Below are 23,764 nucleotides of genomic sequence, written 5' to 3'. Positions count from 1 at the left end.
AAAAGTGATATTTTTCCCTGCTTTAGTAGGGGGAAACTCTGGAGAAATGGTAATTTTATTTTCAGTTTCAGGAAAGAAGCCTGAAATACTGCCGATTAAAATTTTTATTAGGGCTGCTGTAGTATACACGAGTGAAGGTTTTACAAAAGTTAAAACATATAAAGAAATGCATACTGGAATCTTACCGAGGAGTAACCTTTGCCAAAGCTTGCTCTGTTCTTGGTACGAATTTTGGTAAGTGCTGCTTCTGCAATATCTGCTCGCTCCTCCGCATCGTCAAGCTCATGAACTGTTTTCCTGTACTTAGCCAAGTTCATATTTGCTTGTTCTTCCTATAACAACAACAATGAAATTCATGAAACAATTTCATAAGACCTTGCAGGTTACTACCATTTAAGAAATAATTGTTCATTTTTGTACAACTCTGAGCAACAGATGTAGAAGAATCCATGCATGTATACACATATTTTCCAATAACTTGCTTTATCTTTTACAGGGTCATGTGGTTGCAGGGCCCTATTTTACCAGCCAGTAGGTACAAGGCAAGAAACTCATTCTCAACAAGACATCAGTCTATCATAGAATGCACACTGTTATTCGCTAGCTGACTGACTGACGCACTCAATTTTGGGCAATTCCTTTTTATGAAAATGGAAGGAAAACAAGCTACAGTGTCCTCACAGTAATATGAAAATATGCTGCTTAAAGATACTCCCTTTTATATGAGACACTGCCAACTACAGCAATCAGTTCATTCATATAAAATTTCTCATTCTTACTGTGAACAATTGATCTATATATTTTATTTATAACATCAGAATAGTCTAAATTTGAACATCCACAAGATGACATTTAACTGTAAAACTGCATCCATTATCTAGTCCCCTAAGAAAAGCAAAACTTTCCACCTTTAATAACTGTATACATCATGTATGCATCAGAGGTGGAGTGAACGGAGATGTTATTTTCTGCAACAGTCAAGGCCAGGCTAAGCTTTGTTTGGTAATATCATGCTAATGCACCCATTCATTGTCACTGGTAGTACTGTAAAGCCCTTAGTGAGATACAGACTTATCCAGGTATGTGGAGCACATGTTGCCAGACAAGTTGGCGCAAGACCAGTATATTTTTTCATCCCTTGAAGACTAAGCAAAAAGTCTCCTACTAACTAACTTATGCATTTATTTATTTACTTATCTATTTATTTAAAGCTGTAACTCAGATGTGGCAAAGGAGGCAGTTCCCCTGGCACAAGCCTTTACGGGGTACAAGGGCAGTTGCTGATGTGGCAGTTGTGCAGTATTACCTTTCATTTATGAAGCCAAAGGGATGTTATGGCCCAGGGCATGAAATCACCTACCTACAATTCTATATTTATTTGCATTTGTTTACACAGAAAGTTGAACTGCTAAAATAACTAATTTTCTGTAGAGGCCTGGGACAAAAGACCCAGTAATTAGACTGATAATGAATATACTTATAATTACGTCAAACTAATTAATTATCAACAATGAAGAAAAATTAAACTATCTAAGACATCAAGTTAAGAGCATCAAGAATATATACAATTCTATTTGGATGGGAGAGCATAATGTGCAATGTATACAAATATATATTTAAGGAAAGAACATAATTATGCTTATTGTAGTGTAAAGAAAATTAGTAGAGGAACAAACTTGTTTGAGCAGACTTTGCAGCTCATCAGGAGGCATATTAAGCTGAACACATGAAGTACAGCAACAGGTATATTAAATCTAGGATGAAATGCAACTCCTTTGTAAGCAATACCTGTCAAATGTAGTAATAGAGAGAAAGAAAAGTGTGACCTAGAGCCTACTAGGAATTGTGTTAATATTTTAAGTGAGTTACTTGAGAAATAAGGAATATCAAGGTGGCCAGGTGTCCTCCTTCAGTTAGTGGATAGGTAAAACAAACAAAATGAGGTGACCAGGGGATAGTCAGAGAGAGTAAAAACAAATAACACTGGGCAACCACTTAGAAAATATAGGAAAATCATCAGAGTTTCAAAAACAGAGCTGAAGATTGTACTGAACAATGAGTGTTTGTAAGGCAAACCATGTCACCCAGTTCAAGTAGTTAAAACTGACACAATGGTGCTAGTCACATATGTTAAAGGAGTAGGGGGAGGACATAAATAGGATGTATAGGGCAGTTATGGGGGGGGGGCAAGAGTCTTAAAACTTCATTAGCCAGCCATATAACCTTGGTTTGTATCTCCAAGTCTTTGAACAGCTGACAAACTGGGAATAAAAAGGATGATAAAATACACTGGTCTCAGGCCACAGATGCAAGTAGTTCCTTTTAAAATTTGATTATAATCTCTGTGGTTACTTAACTATCTCTTCTTACCTTAAGTCTTGTTCCTCACTCAAAACTGCTGGGTTGTTCTATGTCTTAATCAGTGGACACTCTGTAGCACCGTGCTCCAACCACTACCTAACAAGTGCATGGAGAAAAGCTTTGCTGCACTAAGCTGTGCCTTCCATATCATTATCATATTGTAGAAACTCCCTTCCCCTTAGCAGAGTTAAGCACCACATGATGAAGTCTTGGTGTGGCAAGCTGGGTCAAGGAAAAACACATAAACCTCTATATATTTGAGTAGTTAGTAACTCCACTACCAGGTGGATGGTTAAACTTATCAAATCTCACCTTATTAGTATGTTAACCAGGCTGTTGCTAGGTGCACTATTAAGCTGTTAAAAGGCCTACCTTATTAGTAAATTAGGTGGGCTGTTAAGGCCAGTACTAGATAGAACTCACTAGCTCACTTACTATATACAAGTTCATCACTGTATAACAGCTCTGGAGGCCATGGTACTGCAGTCTGCTGACACTAGAGACCCTCAGGCAGTGCACTGTGTCATGCTTACCTCTACCACACAATGAATGTACACACCAGAGGTGTAGTGTATGCACTTAACTACATCTGAAGGCCAACCTCTCATTAAAACATACTATCAGTACCCATCAGATTGTCATTTTCTATACCCATATCACACTAGCATGCCTGCCATCAAACACTAAGCCTTCTTATGATGATTTACTTAGAAAATCTCTCCCTAAGCCTCAATGGCCTCAGAGGCATATATCCAAGATGCAAATGCCTCAGCAAGACACAGATCCCACACCAGCTGTAATTATACAAACACAATAATGGGGTGCTTACCTGACAGGTCCTAGCCTTTAAAGCTACTTGGGTGAGGCACTACAAGTGGAAATGTCTTTATCACCACTACTAGGCTGAGCAAAGGTAGGGTGATGTTAGCTTACCTCTAAGGTGCCATGATTCGACAAGTTATTGGGACACTCAGGCCCTCACCCCAAGTACACATACCATATCATACGACATCACTGTTATGCACTCTGATGTGAATGATTTGAGACACATATTCCTGGATTACATGAGACAGACACAACAAAACTCTGCAAACAAGTGTTCAAGGCTGTTCTTGTGCAGCATGCTAACTTTGCCAAGAATGATACCACAATATAAACTGAAGATAACTGACTTCAACAACTGGCTTTGTTACTGGTGCCACTCCAAGGGGTCTCATTGTATGTCACTCTGAAAGGAGATAGTTGAGATAGTTGGCAGCCCAACCTACTTTCCCAGATATGTCATGCTCCTCTCACTTTGCGGTTTATATATGAGCCAAAACTTTTAACACCTCATGGTGCCAGTTTTAGGAATCATCAGTCTCTACTACCAACCTAGCCAAACCAAATTAGAGCAACATAAAGTAGTGTAGCTCAATTTTAACAGCCTCAGTAAGAAATTAGGCTCCGTAAACCCTGGAAGATATTGAAATATGCATCTTCAGTGGGATACAGTTTTAATACAGTGACAGCACATCCTACCTACTAGGATTCAATGCCTACCAGACCTTCTTCAGAGAACATCTTTGTTATAGGTGGTAATATGTCCATATGCTTCAGCAATTTGCTCAGGGACCCTACTGTCTTTAGAAATTTCATAGTGACAGATTTAGTACAGCTAGCTGATGATCTGGAGTGGTTTAAAGGCCCAGTTTTCTTTAAGAAACCAGTAACTAGTACGGCTGCATTTGATCATTTGTCTTCAAACCTCAATGCAGACATTCAGAAATTGGTTCTGGTCTGACAGAAATTCAACACCCAATTAAGGAACAAACTGTTATGGTGCAATCACACGATAAACAAGTTATATAACAAAAGGGAAAATAAATCCTTGTCCTGAGGAATAACCTGAAATTCCTATACTCCAGGTGAGAACTTAAAGATGTTAAAGAAAGGATGTAGGCACAACATTGACCAAAAAAAACAGAGCTAGATCCAGCACAAGCTGACCTAGGCAGCTGTCTATGGTCCAGTGCTGGCTGGGGGTAGGGGTGGCCTGTCTTTAAAAAATAAATGAACAAAAAAAACACCCTAGGACTGCTCTTCAGCATTAGCAATTTGAAAAATAAAAAGTCTGTCCTATCACAAATCTGAGTGTCAGCACTTTAAATAAAAAAAAAACTTGTGCGCTCAGCATCAGCACATAGGCCCAGAAACTGCAGCTCATTGTAAGTACTGTCCATCAGTGCACAGAAGGTATGAGTTTGCAAAGCAGCCATCTACCCATACAGGGCTGGTAGCAGACAGAAACTCTTCTCAGTGGATTTCCAAGCAGATGACTAGTCAGGAGATAAACCATCCTTGGCTGCAGCACATACAAGCAATGAAAAAGACTGCACACAGGAGATATTGTTGAAGAGGTATGGGTGTGTGTATGTTTGTGTGTAATGTGCCAGTTTAGAAGCACCATGTAGTTAAGTAATTTTTCTCAGTGTCAAACCCCGAACTGTAGCTATTATGCAGCAAGAGTCTTAATCCACCACACCAACTGCCAGGTGTCCTTTAATTTATTTATTTATTTTTAATTGCCGAGGATTGTAGTCTGTCAATGTCAGTTCTAGAGTTTCAATGCTTTGTGGTCACCCTCTGTGGTGCAACAGGTAGTGTACTTGCTTTTGTTTAAAAACACTGTGGGTTTTATTCCCACACAAAGTAGAATGATTGGTCACACTATAGTACAGCAAAAGGTGTGCTGTCCTTCAGAAAAGACATTAAACCGAGGTCCAATCTGCTTGAGTTGGTGGTAGCTCAGGTGGATGGAAAGAATCCATGGTACCTATATCAAAGAGTAGGTGAAGTTCTTTGATACCCTGGCCAAGTTTCCCCTAGTGGAGTAAATACGACCTTGGGTGTCCCGTGAAAACAGACCACTAGTATAGTGTGACTGACCGGGTCAACAGAGGATAAAAAAAAATACATGTTGATGCAGAACTTGTTACTCTGTTAAACTTTTAAATGATTTAGAGCAGTCTGCTCTTATCTGTCAATAGTTTTGAAGAATATATCTGATTTTGCTTATAGTTATGCCCTGTTTTTGAGCAAGTCACTTAACCAGACAGTACTTTGGGGCAACTGGACATTTGGATTGCAAGTCTAATAACCACTCATGACCCAAAGGACTTGAAGTGTAAAGTTAGATAAAGAGGAGCATTGTCACCCAAGTCATGTTCTTTGGATGTGGTCCTTGGCTTCCTTGTTCTGTTGTCTGTGAACAGTATGTTTATTATTTATCTGTCAATAAATTGGACAGCATAAAATCTATGAGTTTAATGTTAATATTTTAATTATGAAAACATTTTTAATTTAGGACACTTGTACCCTGCTGACCATCACAGGTATCAGCAAATGTGTTATACATTTGTGTTTTCAATTTCTACATGCTTTACATAAATGTTAATTAGTACTTCACTATATGCTATTTAAGTATAAATCCCAGCACATCTCTTGTAGTTTCATTGGTTGCCAGATGCATTTTCACTAAATGTAAGTTTCAAGGGAAAGGAAGCATACTGTTTATTATGGTTTGCTATCATCTTGTCGATCGCAGTTTGTGCGATTGACAAAATATCGAATCTGGCTATCACTGACTCATTAATTCGAAAAAAAATGTCGGAACTGTCAACAGCGAATGCAATACAGCATTCGCTATTGTCAGTTCTGACATTTCAATGCAGCTCGCACTATAGAGGGGATCGGGAAGTGTACCCGTTCCCCCACTAAAGTGCGATCCCGGAGTTAGTATATTTCAGTAGCAGAGGGTGTGGGGGGTGCAGGGTGGCTTGCCCCCCTGCAAACATGTTATTTACTGTGCAACACATAGTAATGGTGTCCCCAGAGGTGTGGTGACTCTTCAAAAGTGTCAGAGTTGACATTTACAGTCACCACACTTCGATTTTATTGTTGTTTGTTGTTTTTAGTTTCGAGGTTTTGCCTTGACGTTAACCGCAATTCGCTGTTGTGTAATCTGGTTAAATGATAGTAAACTGTTTATTATGCTAAGTCTGTTTTCAGTATGATATGTTTTTGTTTAGAAAGTATATGTCAGTGTTTTTTTCTGTAAAAATTTGAAATAAAAGTTTTAAATGGTATCCAAATCCTTATAATAATTTAAAAAAATGAAAAAGATGTATTCTGCAACAATACAGCATTATTAGCCATTCAGGTAGGTGAGACCTGTACTGAGTGATGTCAGATGGGGTAGCTATTCTTAGGTTCATAAGTCGGTACTTGGCTATTGGCCCTAGGGCCTATACAAGCCTAGCCAAACAATTCCCCAGATATTTCTTCCCGCAATATTTACTTCCCTGGACCCCTGTCTAGTAGGGCGACTGATGTGATCCCCGGGTTGAATTTCCTATCTCCCATCCAATTGTCAAGGTTACTTTTGAAGAGGGCCAAGGAGGTGCTCTGCTTGACATGTATGGGCAGTCTATTCCAAAGTATGGGGAGTTACTGGGACAGGAACCTATCCCTCCAGCATGTTTTGTTCATTGTGATGACAAGGTTTAGATCCCTGTAGCATGTGGCTCTGAGGGATTGGGATGTCTTTTGGCTCTGAGGGATTGGGATTTCTTTAAGTGGAGCATGTCCAACAGCTCAGGGTTTGATATGGCCTTGTATGTTAAGTAGAGATTGCCTCTGAGTAGACGATAGGCCACAGAGTACAGCTGGAGTTTTTTTAGACAGTCAGCATTGGGCATCTGCTTTAGGCCTATGATTCTTTTAGTGAGGTATTTCTATGGCCTTTCCAGCTGTTGCAGATGTCTTGTGAGGTACATACCAAATGGGGCATTGTACTCTGTAATGGGTCTAATGAGAGATGAGTACAACGGGACAATGACCTCCTTTTTTCTGGATGAAAAGCCCTTAGTGATGAGGTGTGCCACATAGAAGGATTTCCTGACTGTTGTGGCGATGTGGTTATCGAAGGTGAGACCACTGTCCACCTGTGTCCCTAAGTCTCTCATCACACTTTCGGTGTTTAGTGTACTGCCACCTATGTGGTAATTCATGGGTACATGGTTTATCCCAAAGGGGATAACTATACATTTCTTGGTATTAAGCTTGAGCCCATGGCTCTGGCACCAAGCATCTGTTTCTGTAAGGCCCTTTTGTAGATTATCCACATCATTTAGGGATTCAATAATGGCTCCCAGTTTACAGTGATCTGGGAACTTTGTTAGCCAGAGTCCCTTAGTGTTGGCCTGTACTTCAGAGAAGTATATGCCAAAGAAGAGCGGTCCCAGGACTGAACCCTGAGGTACTCCACTTGTCACTTGTCTGGAGCTAGATTTGGAGTTGGCTACTTTTACAGTCTAGGTTCTGTCAGTAAGCCAGTTGGCAACCCATCGAGTGACATAGGGATTTATGACCAGCTTAGTAAGTTTATCTATGATTCCAGAGTGGGGGATGGTGTCAAAGGCCTTGGCAAGGTCCAGATAGGCTGTGTGGACTGCCTTACCATCGTCCACTGCTCTGGAGACTGATTTGAATAAGTCAACGAGGTTCAGGAGATAAGATCGACCCTTCACGAACTCAAACTGGGTGGGGTCCAGTGTTTGAAGGTTGCCAATGTCTTTGTTTATAAGTTCCATGATAATGCATTCCATGCCCTTGCAGATCAGGCTCATCAAACTGATGGGAAGGTAGTTCTCGGGATCCAAGGTGGATCCCCCCTTGTGGAGTGGGATAACTGTAGCTGTGTGCCACTCAGTGGGTACGAAGCCTGAGGTGAGGCTATGACTAAACATGACACTTAAGTGAAGTGCCAGTTCATTTTGTAGTTCATGTAGTACACAGCCCGGGATGTCATCTGGTCCCATGGATGCTGTATTCTTAGCTTTGGAGAGTGCAGTTTCTACCTGTGTGGCCGTGATTACCGGAATTTGGCAATCTTTTGGTACTGAGATGGGCCCTTTAGGGGGGTGAGAGGGAGGTGAAGTTGGCACTAAATTGATCTGCCAGGATATTGGCAATATCCTTGGGATCAGTATATTTAATGCCATTCTGTTGTAGCTCAGAGCAGATCTGAGCATTGCCATTTAGACTCTTGACATAACTATAGAATGCCTTGTGGTTGTCTTTGGAATCTTTGGCAATTTTATTTTCATAACTAGCTTTAGGGGATTTTATGAGGTATCTCAGCTTATTACTGAGGCTGATAAGGGAGTTTTTTGCATCCTGGGATTTTCCTCTTTTCTGCAAAAGTTTCTTTCTTCTGTTGTATAGTTTGTTTATGGCAGGGGACCGCCACATTGGCTTCCTTTTTTTGGAGGAGAGTGTCTTGGTTCTATTTGGGAGAAGTTTTTTACAGAGTTTTCCTTACTGGGGGGTGGGGGTGGGATGTGGATGTCAAGGGTGATTTGCTTATGGTCAGACCTGACCAATGAGGGGGGTGACCACTGGTGTGGAGCATCAATCTCCCATGTTGGTAATGACCAGGTCTAGGATATTGGAGCCCCTGGTGGGACAATGGATTAGTTGATAAAGGGCATTGGAATTTATGAATTGCAAGAACCGTTGGGAAAATATGTTGGTACCCAAGTAGTATTTCCAGTTAATGTCAGGTTAGTTGACATCATCCAGTATTAGGGTGTTTGGTTGTATCTTAATATTTTCCAGTATTTTTAGAAAGGTGTAGTGAGAATCTTGGGGCATGGTGGGGGATCTGTAGCAAGCTACAATTTGGACTGCAGTCTTACCTACTGTTAGTTGCACCTGGAGAATTCAGATGCATTGTGTTGGGCAACTAGACTGGAGGTGTGAATATCCTTGGTGAATATGGGCACACGTCCACCTTTAGTGTTTCGGTCTTGGTTTGGTGGCCGAAAAGTGAGGTAAGAGTAGCCTGGTATTGCAGGGGTGCTCTCTGGAGTCTTGAACCAGGTCTCAGTTATTGCACAGATATCGATGCTCTCCATTTTTAGGAGTGCCTCGAGAGAGTGCATTTTGAGGTTTAGACTTCTAGCATTGAGTAGCATTACCTTCAGATTTTGCATGCTTGTATCTGTTACAATGGTGGTTTTGTCCTTTGAACCTTGCCTAAAAAAGCACAATAGGGATGGCAAGAGCTTTAGCCAGTAACCTGAATCCCAGGGATGACAGGTGCAGACCATCTCTGGCAAAGCATCATGGTTTGTCGATCATGTTGTCCCAGGCAGACAGATACTGGATCCCCTTTGAATGACACCAGAATCTTAGCCAATTGTTGAAGTCAGTCATTTTGTCCTCATACTGTGGTATCATTCTGGGCGAAGGCAGGATGCTACTCAGGGCTAGGGTCATACCTGCCTGGGCCACATGATTCGAGAGCTCTTCCATGTCTCTTTTCATGTAGTCCACGGAGGTGCATCTCAAGTCATTCACTCCAACATGGACAATGACAGACTCGTATTTGTAGTTGTTGTAGAGTGACTTGAGTGCATGCGTTATGTGCCAGATCCTGGCACCCGGCAGGCAGCCGACTGTAATTTTCTCCTTGCTCAGCCTGGTGAGTGGGACATCAGTGTGCCTGACTATAGAGTCACCTATGACTAAAGTGTTGGGTACATTGTCTTGCCTTAGGGGCTGTTGTTGGGTGGCACACTGGTGTTGTGTCACTTTGGTTGTGACTTTGGTTTGTGTTTCAGCTTCGGAGGTTCTTGTTGCTTGGGCAGGTTAATGTTAAGGGCCACCGCATATGTGGGTTTAGTGTTGCTACATGTGGGTGTTGATGGTGTGGGTTTAGAAGGGCTATGTGTTGCTTGAGGTGTAGTGCAGGTGTTAACCTTCTCCTCTTGACTGTCTAGCACAATCTTGGAATGTAGGTGTGTGTTTCGTGCTTCTGTGTGTGTGTTTTGGTGGTGTAGGTTTTGAGGGACTATGTAATGAGTGTGGTGCGGTGCACATGTTTACCTTCTCCTCTTGACTGTCTAGTCCAGTCTTCGGTGAAGAGAGCTTTGCTTCCAGTTTGGCTATGTAAGTGCATCTTTCACAGGTTGTAGTGTTGGGTGGTAGGAGGAGAGGGTTGTCTATGTATATGAGGCAGTTGCTGCATTGCCCCAGTATGCCCAGATTCACCAGGTGGACAGGAGAAATCACCAGAAGCTGACCCTTGGACATGCCTGTTTAGGTGCTTTTTTTGTAAAGTACAAGAGCTGTTTTCCCTTACCTTTGCAAGGTACTTTGCAATTATAGGCTGTTTGGTGCCTACGATTAATTTCTCCTTATTAACAAGGAGAGATGAGTGCTTGTATCAGTTTAAGGATTCCTAGTACTTTCCAGCAGGTTCTAGAGCAAGTACTAGTCACAGGGATTCAGATTTTAGTGCTACTACTAAGAAACCAGCTAGTTCTAAGGGAAAAATTTTGAAGAGCAGACATTCTGGCACCTGGAATAGTTTAACCATAGCCCTGCGGTGCTGCATGTGGAATAGTTTAACCATAGCCCTGCGGTGCTGCATGACATGATGTGAAAAATGCTCAAACACACACATTTTTAATCCAGAAGGTTGAAAGGGATAGAAATCAGCCCAAAATGGCTAATAAAATTACAATTTCAGAGCTGGAAACCACTCCTCTAGTGTTAGATAGACACTATAATGCTCACCAATCCCACTGGTAAGCAGTAGGACTTCCCTCTACCACAGCAAGGTCTGGATAGCTCTGAACACAGAAAATAAAGTCCTGAAACCAGAAAAGCCTGGGATCTGGACTATACTAGCTAGGAAAGTTGGGAAATTAATAAATAAGATAGTATTTTTGTTTTTATTTATTTATTTATTTTTGGTTAAACAGGCTAAACAATGCAATAATACAGTAAATTAACACAGAAAAGGCTAGAGTGTGTAGCCCCAAACAGTACATGCAATTAAAACTCTACAAAATTAGCAATTCAAAACTTTTTGAATGAAGCAAGGCAAGTGCACAACTGAAAAATAATTTAAGAGGCAGTAATACAAAGACATAGGGATGTCAAAATGAGATGCAAGTGTCCTGCAAGCATGTATGACCCAAACTCCAAAAATTAGTAAGCTGTATGCAGTAATATTTCTGATGTTTTGTGTGACTTGTTTGTTGTTGAACAAAAACTCGTGCAAAATTTATATTGTCTTTATTTGTTTTGCTTAATACATTGGACAAAAAAAATAAATTAATTCATTAATAGGCCTGGACTGTGTGCAATATATGTTTGCAATATCTTCTTTAAAGCCTCCACCAACTGCATAGATGGCAACATTTATCAGATCATACAGTCTGCATTATTTGGAGTGATGCTCAGAACTGTCTGATCTTCATAATCCATTACCTAGTCATTGTTGCATATTACTGTGATAAAGTCTTCTCTACAAGAGCAGATTGTAAAGGATTTTAGCATTTAGTTAAAAACGGTTACTCTTGCAGTTACCCTAGAGGACTAAAGTGCTGACTTGTTAATGAGCTGATTGCTGTGGCAAGGGTGAGGGGTATGAATCATTCCACCTTTATTCCACCTTCATTCACCTACTGAGTGGCACCGGGCAAGTCATTAAACCATACGGTGCTTTGGAGCAATTGGGAATTTGGGCTAGGCTGCTTAATGGTCTCCAGGACTGCAAGCCTAGTAACTATGAACCTGTTGCTGTTTGCCAGCCATTCACTATTGCTTAGCTGATCTCACTCAGTAAATTTTATGGTAATATCACTATCACACAGGTTTTTTTTTTTTTTGTTTGTTTTTTTAATATGACATAGATGATGTACTCTTCAAGGGCAGCAGGCAGAAATGCAATGAAATATAACGTTGTTTGCCAGCAGAAACCTCTTCATTAGTTAACTTTTCTTTAGTGTGGAATTATTCAGATTACTTACTTACTTCTGCAGGGATTGTGCATTTTGACTGATATTGATGGATTATAATGACACCAGTTCGAGTGGCCTTTTTTGGTTGAAATGTTCTGAAATGAGTAGTTTTTTCATGACTGGTTCATCCATTTTGTTTCACTTTTTACTGGGAAAATATTTAAACTACAAACTTATAACACATTCTAACAAATGTTACTGTATTAAACAAGGAATATAATGTAATTCAATCAGGAAGGTGAATCAAAGAACACATGCATTTATGCATAGTCCTAAAAATATGTGCAGGTGGCCCGGGGATTGAAAACAGCCTGGGGTCCAAGGTACATTTAATCTATCATTGGCCAGATGCATTTTCAGTGAATGTGAATTTCAATACATTTTTGACTAATGTGGGCATGGAAGGAAGAGACGTTTACTGCTGCACTTGCTAAGTCTGTTTTCAAAGTGAGATTGTTTTGTTTAGCAAATGGTCATTGGCGTTTGTGCTATAAAAACTGAAATAAACATTTTAAATTAAATCGAAATATCCGTAATCATTGTAAAAGCACAGAAGAAAATAGTATAGACTCTGACAGGTTTGAACAGTGTTAATGGAAACTGGGGAGTGACAGCCAAGTAACAGGACACTGGAGTGGTTGGGGCAGAGGGCCAGTCCAGTATCCTGCCTAGGGCCTCATTTGACCATGATCAGATTCTAATGATACATATGATCTGAAAACTGCCACCTTTGTCACGGACAATTATAAAGCATTTTCCTACTATGTTAGAAATCTTGGGAAGAATACCAAGCACAGCTCCAAGTGGATACATAGTAACATTCACTCAGGCCCTGAGGACATAGCCAGCACACTAGCAAACATACGTAGCTCAAAATTATTCCCATGCCAGCTTCCCTCAGTGGTCATTATGTTGGCACCCACCATGAAGATCAGCTCAGAGCAAGTCCTAAAGGCACTTTGAGGTTAAAAATGCCAGCTCTATAGATCCTGATAATGTGCTTGGCTGCTTTCTTGTCACCACCTTACAAACTAGGCCCTGAATCTGTTCAGCCTCAGCATCTCAACTGCCTTTGTGCCAGAGACATGGAGAACAGCCGTAGTTTCCCCTTCAACATGGGTGGGTGAACCACTGATCCTGACAACTACAGCCTTATTTGTAAGGCAACATAATCCATCATTATGGAACTCATAATAAAAATATTAGCAGTTTATAGCCCTTCTATCCAAACTAGTTTAGGTTTATGAAAGGAAGATCCCTTCTACTTAATCTAGTAGATTTGTTTGAAAAATCCACTAAGACATTAGATGACTATGAATCGGTGCACACCAGTTTCCTCATCTGGACAAAGTTTTCAATACTATTCTGCACTTGGGCATTACTGGCAAACTTATCAAATTAAATGTACACCTTTGTGTAAATAACTGGATAGCAAACTGGCTTAGAGACAGAACCCAATCAGTAAAGACTGAGGGCGCACTCTCCTCTAAATTACTCAGTGCTAGTGGAGTCCCCCAGGTCTCAGTACTAGGGGTCTTCCTAACTGGTATTTATTTCTTTGATATAAATGCTGATGTCAAAGGTCTTTAGCTGACCAAGTCTACAGATAACTGCAGACTTGGCACATTCATCAACTCTCCAGATGACTAAAAAATCCTCCAGGAAGACATAACACGTGGTGCCAGGATCATGGTCTAAAGCTAAGTGCTAAAAAGTGAAGTATCATAACCTTTGTAAAAGAAGAGCACCCCATGCACCTGCCACAAAATCCAGTGTGTAGAAAATGAAGTCTTTTCTGTCCACCACAGTTCTACTTCATTAGAAAATTCATCTAAATCCTTCTGCCTATTCCAACTGATTACCAGGGGTATATACTCTTGGTCCAATGATGTTATCTTTATCAACTTCTTCCTCATTAGACCTATAAGAGAATATAAAAATCCTTTCAATGTAAAAGTTGCAGACTCCAAATCTGACCTCAAAGCAGTGACAAGTGGAGTACCACAGGGTTCCGTCCCTGGACCTCTCCTGTTTGGTATCTACTTCTCTGAAGTACAGGCTAACACAGAAGGCCTCTGGCTAACGAAGTTCGCAAGATGACTGCAAACTAGGAGCCATAGTCAAGTCTCCAAATGATGTGGACATCCTACAGAAAGGCCTCATTGAGATAGATGCCTGGTGTCAGAGCTATAGCCTCAAGCTCAATGCCAAAAAGTGCACTGTCATCCCCTTTGGTAAAAACTCCGTACCCATGAACTACCACATAGGCAGCAATCTATTTAACACAGAATGCGTGATAAGAGATCTTGGGACCCAGGTGGACAGTAGTCTCTCCTTTGATAGTCACATCGCCACAGTAGTCAAGAAGTCCTTCTACGTGGCACACCTCATCATAAAAGGGTTCTCATCCAGGAAAAAAGTGGTCATTGTTCCCCTCTACACGTCACTCATTAGACCCATTATAGAGTACAATGCCCCTTTTGGAATGTACCTCACAAGACATCTGCAGCAGCTGGAAAGGCCACAGAAGTACCTCACAAAGAGGATTACTGGCCTCAAACAAATGCCCTACATTGACCCCCTCAAAAAACTCCAGCTTTACTCCGTAGTATATCACCTACTCCGAGGTGATCTCTGCCTAACATATAAAGCTATGTCAAACCTAGAGCTGTTGGACAAGCTACACCTAAAAAAATCCCAATCCCTCTGAGCTACACGATCTAGGGACCTAAACCTTGTCACCACAATAAACAGGACATGCTGGAGGGATAGATTCCTGTCCCAGAGACTTCCTATACTCTGGATCAAGCTACCCATCTATGTCAAGCAAAGTTCTTCATTAGCACTCTTCAAGAAAAATCTTGATGAGTGGATGGGAAATTTGAAATACACCCTGGGGATCACTTCTGTGTCTCTGCTGGACAGTGGCACATGAAAATAACTTTCTTGGGTGGCGTAAGCTATGGTACCTTGCTGGCTAGGCTTATGTAGGCCCTTGGGCCGATAGCCTAGTACCTACCTATGAACCTATGTGTATCTGTCCAAATACAATCCACCTTAAAAAAATATATATAATGTTTCTTCAGAAGTAAAATCACATGCCTCGGCTCTGTAAGCTATGAAGAACTCCTCTAAAAGCTCTTCCTCTCTTTTCCACCTGACTCATAAAGGGTGACACAAAATGATCAAATCTTGCTTGATCTCCTACGCATTCACAAAACCTCCGAATATCTCAAACACTCGCAAAAGACATCAATGACTCCACTGCTATATATGAAGAACCTACCGGTTGGATGGACAACTCTCTCTAATAATTACTTTCCCTTTTCTATTAAACAAAGTATCTTACTTCAAACACAGTCAGAATGAGTAGATGGTTAACTTTCGGGTCTATATGACTAGACCGAAAGATCACAACAGCGAATGTATGTACATCGACACATTTACATCGATGTACATACGGAGCAAAACATCTAAATGGTGAAAACCGGAATGCCGAATGTGTTTCATAGCCAGCAGCACGATGGTGGGGATAAGGAAACATATCCTTTTCCCCACTGTAGTACGGTCTCGGAGTTGGTATATTTAAGTAGTGGGGTGTGTGGGGCAAAGCCCCCCACATGGGGGTTGCAGGGGGGCTTGCCCCCCTGCAAAAGCTAATTAATTAAATATTTTCATTTAGATTTTACCTACCTGTGTGGCGCATTATGATGATGAAACACGTTCGGCGTTCCGGTTTTCGCTGTTTAGGTGTTTCGCTCAGTATGTATTTCGACGTAAATGTGTCAATGTACATACATTCGCTGTTGTGATCTTTCGGTCTAGTCATATAGACCCTTAACTTTCAACTCACCGCAGCTCTGACTCATCAATCCTTTACTGAATATAGTAGCAATTAGGGGAAATGCAGTGGCTATGCAATAAATGATTTGCACACTTAAGTGTCTAGTAATTACCTCTGAACTTATGACCCTAAATGTACAGAATATCTCTTCAAGATGGTCAGTGTTTTTTTTCTTGCCCATTATCCAGTTATAATAAGTACCATACGGTTTGTCATAAACTTCTCTACGCACATATCCAAGTGTAGGACAGCTTCTAATTTAGATTCTGTTTATTTCTAGTTCAATTTCTCACTTGACATAAACATCTGGTTTGACAGCCACCTAAAGATCAGAATTACTAGCATGTATACTGTTCAAGGCCAAGGGTGCTTTACAATTCAGTAAAGACAGTACTGCTCCCTTGACCAGTTGTTCACTGTAGGTACTTGTCTGAAGGAAGCAAAAAAGTAAACATATGTTTCAGTGCCTTCTTTTTTTCTGACCATTTTTGAAGTTTGATATTCATGTTTGAAATGCACATGTACCATGAACAGCATGGGTTCATATCAAAACACCGAACGCTGAAAACAGCGAATGGTGTTTCATCGACACATATTCAGCGAAAGCTGAAAATGTCGAAACCACAGAACAGCGATTTTTTTCCTAGGGAAAGAAATCGCTGTTCCAACCCCCCCCCCAAAAAAAAAAAACATTAAACACTTCCAAACACATATACTCATACCCTAATCCTAATTATACCCCCCCAAAACCAGTAAACAACTAAATACATATATGCACATAACCCAACCATACATCTAACAAAAAAAAAACAGTAAACATTTTACAACATATGCACTTACCTTAACCCGCACCCTAACCCTAAGGTCAGTAACTGTTGCACAATCACGCTCAGGAGCTATACCGGACAAGGGACCACACTACACTTTCATAACAGCCAAAGCAACGAAGCGGTCAAGCGACTTCTTTCCCAGGGAAAGAATTCGCTCAACAGCCGCTTTGCTGTTTTGCCTGTTCGCCCTACATGTGTTGACGAAAACGCATTCGACAAAATGAGTTTTTGTCGTTCTAATAGGAACCCGAACAGCATTTATCTATTAATGTCTGTCCACATTCAGGTCCGGCCTTAGCTGAAATGGCAGCCTAGGCAAAGTAGTACTCCGGCACCCCCTTAAGCCCCACCCATACCATACTCATGAAACACCCCTATAAACCACAGCCACATGTAGGTCACTCCCCAAGAAAGCCACTCCAGTCATTTCCTTCAATTATTTAAATGCATAGGAAGAAAAGATACCTTGTAATATAGTTAAACTGCAAGTGAAGGTGGAATTTTTTTTAATAGACCTGCTTTATCTGTCGCTCCTTCACACATTTTACTGTAAAAGTCATGCCTTCAGAAGATAGAAGCCCATGTGCCTTCTATCAAAGGGATGCTTAAGTTAATCTACACAGTTTAATTTACTTTGGGTAGGCGAGCGAGCCTTACAGCTCAGTGAAAGTAGAATAGCAACCTCTCTCCCCCCTGTGTACAGTAGCTTAAACTAGAATAGCACAAACACAGATAGCCATTTGCTAAACGATACAGTCTCGCAATGAAAACAGACTTAGCATGACTAGTATACTTCTCTGTAATTGAGACGGCATGAAACCCCACATTCATAGAAAATGCATCTGGCCAGTGGAGGATTAGGTTTACCTTTGGGCAGTTTTCTAATTAGACTCCTTGCACACATTTTAGGGCAATGCATTGCATACATGAATTTGTTCTTTTATTCACCTTCCTGATTGTATTAAGTTATATTCTTTGTATAATACAGCACCACTTGTTAGAATTTGTTTTAAATTTGTAGTTTTAAACATTTTAATAAGCAATGAAACAAAGTATAAGCCAATGACAAAACTACCCATTTCAGAAAATTTCAGCCGTAAAAGGCAACCCAGACTTCTGTCATTGCAATTCACCAATATCACTCGATACAAAATCTCTACAGAAGTAAAATCATCGGAATAATTCCACAGTAAAAGAAATCTGTAACTAATGAAGATGATGCTACTGGCAAACAACTTTACACCTCAATGTTTCATCTACAAATTCAGTGTCTGTTGCCCTTGAATTAATCATCTATATTACGTTAAAAATTTGGTAAAGTGGTAATATTGCAATAGAAATTACTGAAACTGACCAGTTCATAGTTATCTCATACAAACCATCTCATACAGAGGAGGAAACACTCAGGAGTGTAGAGCCCCTATTTCTCCTTATAATACACCAAATAATCTGCAATCATATGGGTAGTGTGATATCAGCACTTTTATACGTCAGTACTTCATCTATATGGTGTGGAAGTAGAATCCACAGCCTTCTGCACCAAAGGCAATTATGCTACAGATTCTACAGCAGTGTGCCATTTGATAAAACAGTTGCACATTGAAAACAGACTTAGAATGAGCAGCACTAAACTTTCTTCCTTTGAAATAAAAAGGAACAAACACCAATAGCCACTTGCTAAACAGTATAGCCTCACAATGAAAACAGGCTTAGCATGAGCAGTAAACGTCCCTGCCATTGAAACAGCATTAAAACCTACATTCAAATAAAATGCATCTGGAAAGTGGATAATTAAGTTTACCTTTGGGCTATTTTCAAACTACAGGCTCCTTGAACACATTTTTATGGCCATGAATACCCATATGTGTTCTTTTATTTCACCTTCCTGATTGTAATAAATTATATTCCTTGTACAATACAGCACCAGTTGTTAGTATGTTTTAAATTTGTAATTTTGAACATTTTTCCAGCAAGCAATGAAACAAAATGCATGGCCCAATAATGACAAAACTGCACATTTCAGAACATTGTAACCATAAAAGGCCACTCAGACTTCTGTCATTACAATCCACCAGTGTCAATCATAAGCACAATCTCTGCAGAAGTAAAATTCATCTGAATAATTCTACATTAAAGAGATTTGTAAATAATGAAGAGGTTGTTACTGGCAAACAACTTTACATTTCAGTGCTTCATCTACAAATTCAGTTGCTGCTGCCCTTGACAAAGTAATTGCCTACTTTACATTAAAAAACTGGTAAGCTGGTAATATTGCAATATGGAATGACTGAGAAACCGACAACTAGGCATCTTATAAAAAAGAGGACACTCGGGAATGCAGACCCCTATCCCCCTTAAAATGCACCAAATAATCGGCAACTAAGGCATTACATACCATGCCTCCATACATCTCAACCTCTTAGTACAAGAAAGCTGGACAAAGCCTAAAATATTGGGGTGGGGGGTGGGCAAAGGCCACAAAAAGAGGGACAAATTGAAATATTGCTTTTACAGACTTAGAAGCATTTGTCTTAGCATGCATTTTCTGAAGGAAATTAGGGCTGAAAATCAAATGTTTGGCATTTAGTTATTTCAATCCTCAATGATTTGCCAGAAAACCATAACTTTTATGAGGAATAGGCCAAAAATATGAGACAAAAATCTGGACAGTTGAGAGGTATGCATACCTCTCAACCTCTTAGTGCAAAAAATCTGGATAGAGCCTAAAATAATGTGGATACAATGGTCAAAAAAAATAGGGATAGTTTTGCTTGCAGTGCTATTTAGTGACTTCAGTCCTCCCTGATTTTCCAGAAAACCACAGATTATGAGAAACAGACAAGCTATAATTCTAAATCTGGATACTTGAGAGGGACCTCATTTTTTGTCTGTTTTCCATAAAGTTATGTTTTTTTTGCCAAATTACTGGTAAATGTTTCAAGGCTGAAGTTGCAGTACTAAAGCAAAACCTACCAGCTTTCTATCAGCTTTCTAAGTTTGTAAGAACAATATTTCAAAAGTTTTCCTATTTTTGGGCCATTATCCCACTTTATGGCTTAGTCCAGATTTCTTGCTCTAAGAAGTTGAGAGGTATCAGGTATGACACACACACCCCTTCTCTTTCTTACAGCAACTAACGACTAATTTAAATTCCACACACTCCAATTCTGCTCTCATACAAAACACACGCACTTTTCTCTCTCATACAGAAATGAGAGAAACTACTAGTTTAAATTATGCACACACCTACCTTCTCTGTTCTGCCACAGCAGCACACACATACAGCGACTCTCTCACAAAGCAACATACACACACATACTCTCTTGCACAGCAACAAAGACTCTGAAAGGAACGAACGGCTAGTTTAAATTCCATACACACACACACACACACACACACACACACACACACACACACACACACACACACACACACACACACACACCTACTCTCACACAGTAACATACACACACTTTATATCTCATACAAACAGAACAACGAATTTAAATTACATACACATACGTACATACCCACACACATTCTTTCTCATACAGAAATAAACAGTTTAAATTACACATAAACACACACACATACACTTACCTTCTTTATAACCCAAACGGCCACACGCGGAGACACAGACTTAACTCTTCTTTTGAACTGCTGGCTTAAATTCTGCGCAGAACTGCAGAATGCATTTGGATGACGTTGGCGTCGTGACGCATGCAAGTTTCTCCTTAAAGGAGAAGATTCTTGCACCACAAACTAAACATTTTTTTTAGCCTCCTGGTTAACCTGCAGCTGTAAGTGGGAGGGTGCTAGCCTCGCCTCCCCTCCCACACCCTCTGCCCTCTGGTTCCAGCGTCAAGAAGAGTTCAAACTTTATATTAATTTAAAAAATAAGTAAATAAATGCATAACGCGCCCTTTACAAGGCCAGCCTGTACGGCGCCCTATGCGGTCGCCTAGTTCGGCTATGCCTAAGGCCGGCCATGTCCACATTTCTGCAGTGGATGACTTTTTCTGTCAAGACTTCTGTTTCCACCTTCTGGACAGATAGCTATTGCATTAAAATGATGAAGATGATGATAATGATGAGAATAATAATAATATAATAATAATAATAATAATAATAATAATAATAATAATAATAATTTATTTATTATTTATTTATTTTATATTTGTTGACCTGGATAGTCCGACTGGATACAAGTCCATTTTCAGTGGATTCCCGGGGAGAAAAGCTCCAAACTTACAAACAGATAAAGACAAGCAAGTTACAGTATATACACAAACATATTGTATTAACATACAAGTTACAGACTCACATTTCAAGCCTATGAAGAATACAGTTTATATACAGAAATATACACAAATATGTTACAGTTTCTCTTATCAAACCTATAGGTGCAGCTTATATACCAAGTATCTGGCAAAGATATTACAGTTTCTCTTTTCAAACCTTTTAGTGTAAAAGGTTAGTTGCTATGAATAAGAAAGTGCAGGCATATGGAAGTAGATGAGGCTTTAGTCAGGGTTAGAGCAAGGACATAACCAGTGAGTTTTAAAATACTGGGTTAGATTTTTTTAACTGATTAAGGGGGGATTCAGAGTAAGGTCACATGGAAGCGAATTCCAGGTTTTGCCTACTGAATTTGCAAACAAAGATTCTCCAGAAAGGTTGTTAGCTTTAACAGATTGAACCAAAGGTTTTGTAGTGGAACGAAGAGGCCTAGCGTTTTTGTAGGGATGGATAATGTTTTTAAGGGAGGGCATTTTTTTCTGGATGGTTAATAACCTTGACTGCTACAGAAAGTTGATTACATTGAATTAGCCTGGGGAGTTCTAGCCAGCCTAAGAGGTGTAGGTTTTGACAATGGTGTGTCCTGTAGGGAGTTGCTGTGGCAAACCTGGCAATTTGATTGTAGCAGCTAGAGTATTTGCTGAGATCAGTTTTGTTCAAGTTAGTGAGTATTGGTGAGGCATAGAGTAGAGGTGAAAGCAGATTGGTATGGGCAATGGGAGTCCTAGCTAGAAGGGTGAGAAAAGGTTTGTTTTTGCATAGGGAGCCAAGTTTTTTATTAACGGTTTTAATAGTTTGGTTTATATGCATATCATATTTGAGTTTGTTGTCTATTATAACACCCAGGAGTTTGGTTTACATATCTGGTGAGATCATGGTCCCATTGTTAGATGTTATAGTAAACGAAGGTTGAGAGGATTTGTGAGTAGGGGAGAAGAGCAATAGCTTTGTTTTATTGGGGTTTAATATCAGCTGTTGATTAGAGATCCAGTTTTCCACTGTATTAAAGGTTTTCTGGGTTAAACTAAGAAGATCTGCAGGGGTAGAGGCTGAGCAGATCAGGGTGGAGTCATTGGCATATTGTATACAGGTTGCGTCTGGGATTACAGTGTAGAGGTCATTGATAAAGAGGAAGAAAAGAAGGTAACCTAATATGGAGCCTTGAGGGCCACCAAGGGTAATGGGGAGAAGGGTGGAGCGTTTGTCCTGCCAAAGGACAGCCTGCTGTCTTCCACTAAGATAAGATTGAAACCATTGTATAGCATGGATGTTTAGGGATATTTTATTTAGTGTAAGTAAGAGTAGCTAGTGGTTAACCATGTCAAAGGCCTTGGAAAGATCAAGAAACAGGGCAGAAGATAGCTTGATGTTGTTACGGTTGGAATTTATGACATTAGAAAAGGAGAGGAGGGCTGGGATGGTACTATGCTGTGGTCTAAATCCATGCTGGGAGTTGGCCAGAAGATTATTTTGAATAGGTAGTGTAAGAGTTGTTTATGGATACACTTTTCCATAATTTTAGCCAGAACGGAAAGGATAGCAATTGGTCTACAGTTTGACAGTTCAATGGAGCTGCCACCTTTATGGAGTGGTATGACATGGGATATTTTCCAGAGGGGTTAGAGGCTTCAGTTATGGTTCTGTTTATCAAAATAGTGACAGGGTATGCTATGACATCAGCAGCTTTTTGCAGATAGTCTGCAGGGAGGAGGTCAGCTGAAAGGGAGGTTGGTTTGAGTTTTTTAATTAGGGCTCTAATGAGTGAAATCGGAACTTTTTGGAAGCTAAAGAAGAGATTGTCACTGGGTTTAAGGGTTTCAGCGTTAGAACAAGCGGGCTTAAGTTTGCAAGCAAGGGCCTGGATGGTTTCTGTGAAGAAACTGTTGATGGTGTTGACAATGGACTCTGACAATTTTTGGGTAGGGGCTGAGAGGGTTGTAGTAGTGGATTGCCCTGGGGGGAGGAGTTTGTTAATACCTGCCCAGAACTTCTGTGGCTTGTTGTGGTGTTTCTGCTATAGATGGCAGAAATAGTTTTTTTTTTTGTCTAGTAATATGGACTTTTTTGTATAATTCTTATATTGTTGAAATTTCAGTTGATCTTGTGGGGCTTTGGAGGTATGCCAGGTGTTCCTGGCATTATTTCTTTGGATGATCTTTAGTTTGGTTTCTTTAGTGAGCCAGGGGACAACTTTTGTTTTAATCTAATAGAGCGTGCAGGTGCATGGTTGGCAAGGATGGCCAGGAATGTGTTATTAAAGTGTGTTACTGCCTCATCTAGTGGTAGTTGTTTTAGAATTGACCAATTGCATAATTTAAGCTCTTCTAGGAATTTATTAAGGTTGAAGTTTTTGTTATTTCTTATTGTTTTATATGTGGGTAGATGTGGACATTCAAATTTATGCCTAATAGTATACATTAAGAAATGGTCACTTAGATCTTTAGGGAGAGTACCTGATTTGTACATGTGGTGGGGGCTATTAATTAGTATCCAGTCCAGGATACTTTCTTTATTGTTAGGCTTGCTGATCCTAGTAGGGGAGGTTATAGTTTGTGTAAAACCATGTAGGCTTA

At 40.1% G+C, this 23,764-nt stretch overlaps 1 protein-coding gene across 1 annotated transcript in view; it reads right to left on the bottom strand.

Annotated features, from left to right (window-relative positions):
• The window catches only part of LOC122788697 (myosin-16-like), a 949,629-nt gene that overhangs the window by 5,177 nt on the left and 920,688 nt on the right, over positions 1–23,764 (bottom strand). The window contains exon 22 of the mRNA XM_044055593.1: positions 186–332. Coding sequence (XP_043911528.1) covers positions 186–332 — 147 coding nt within the window. The remainder of the gene's footprint in view (positions 1–185; positions 333–23,764) is intronic.

The sequence above is a fragment of the Protopterus annectens genome, chromosome 14.part0 (assembly GCF_019279795.1).
Source record: "Protopterus annectens isolate FY-2018-M chromosome 14.part0, PAN1.0, whole genome shotgun sequence".
NCBI classification, from domain to species: Eukaryota; Metazoa; Chordata; order Ceratodontiformes; family Protopteridae; genus Protopterus; species Protopterus annectens.
The sequence above is the reverse complement of the archived record's forward strand: the minus strand, read 5'-3'. Positions and strand labels throughout refer to the sequence as shown.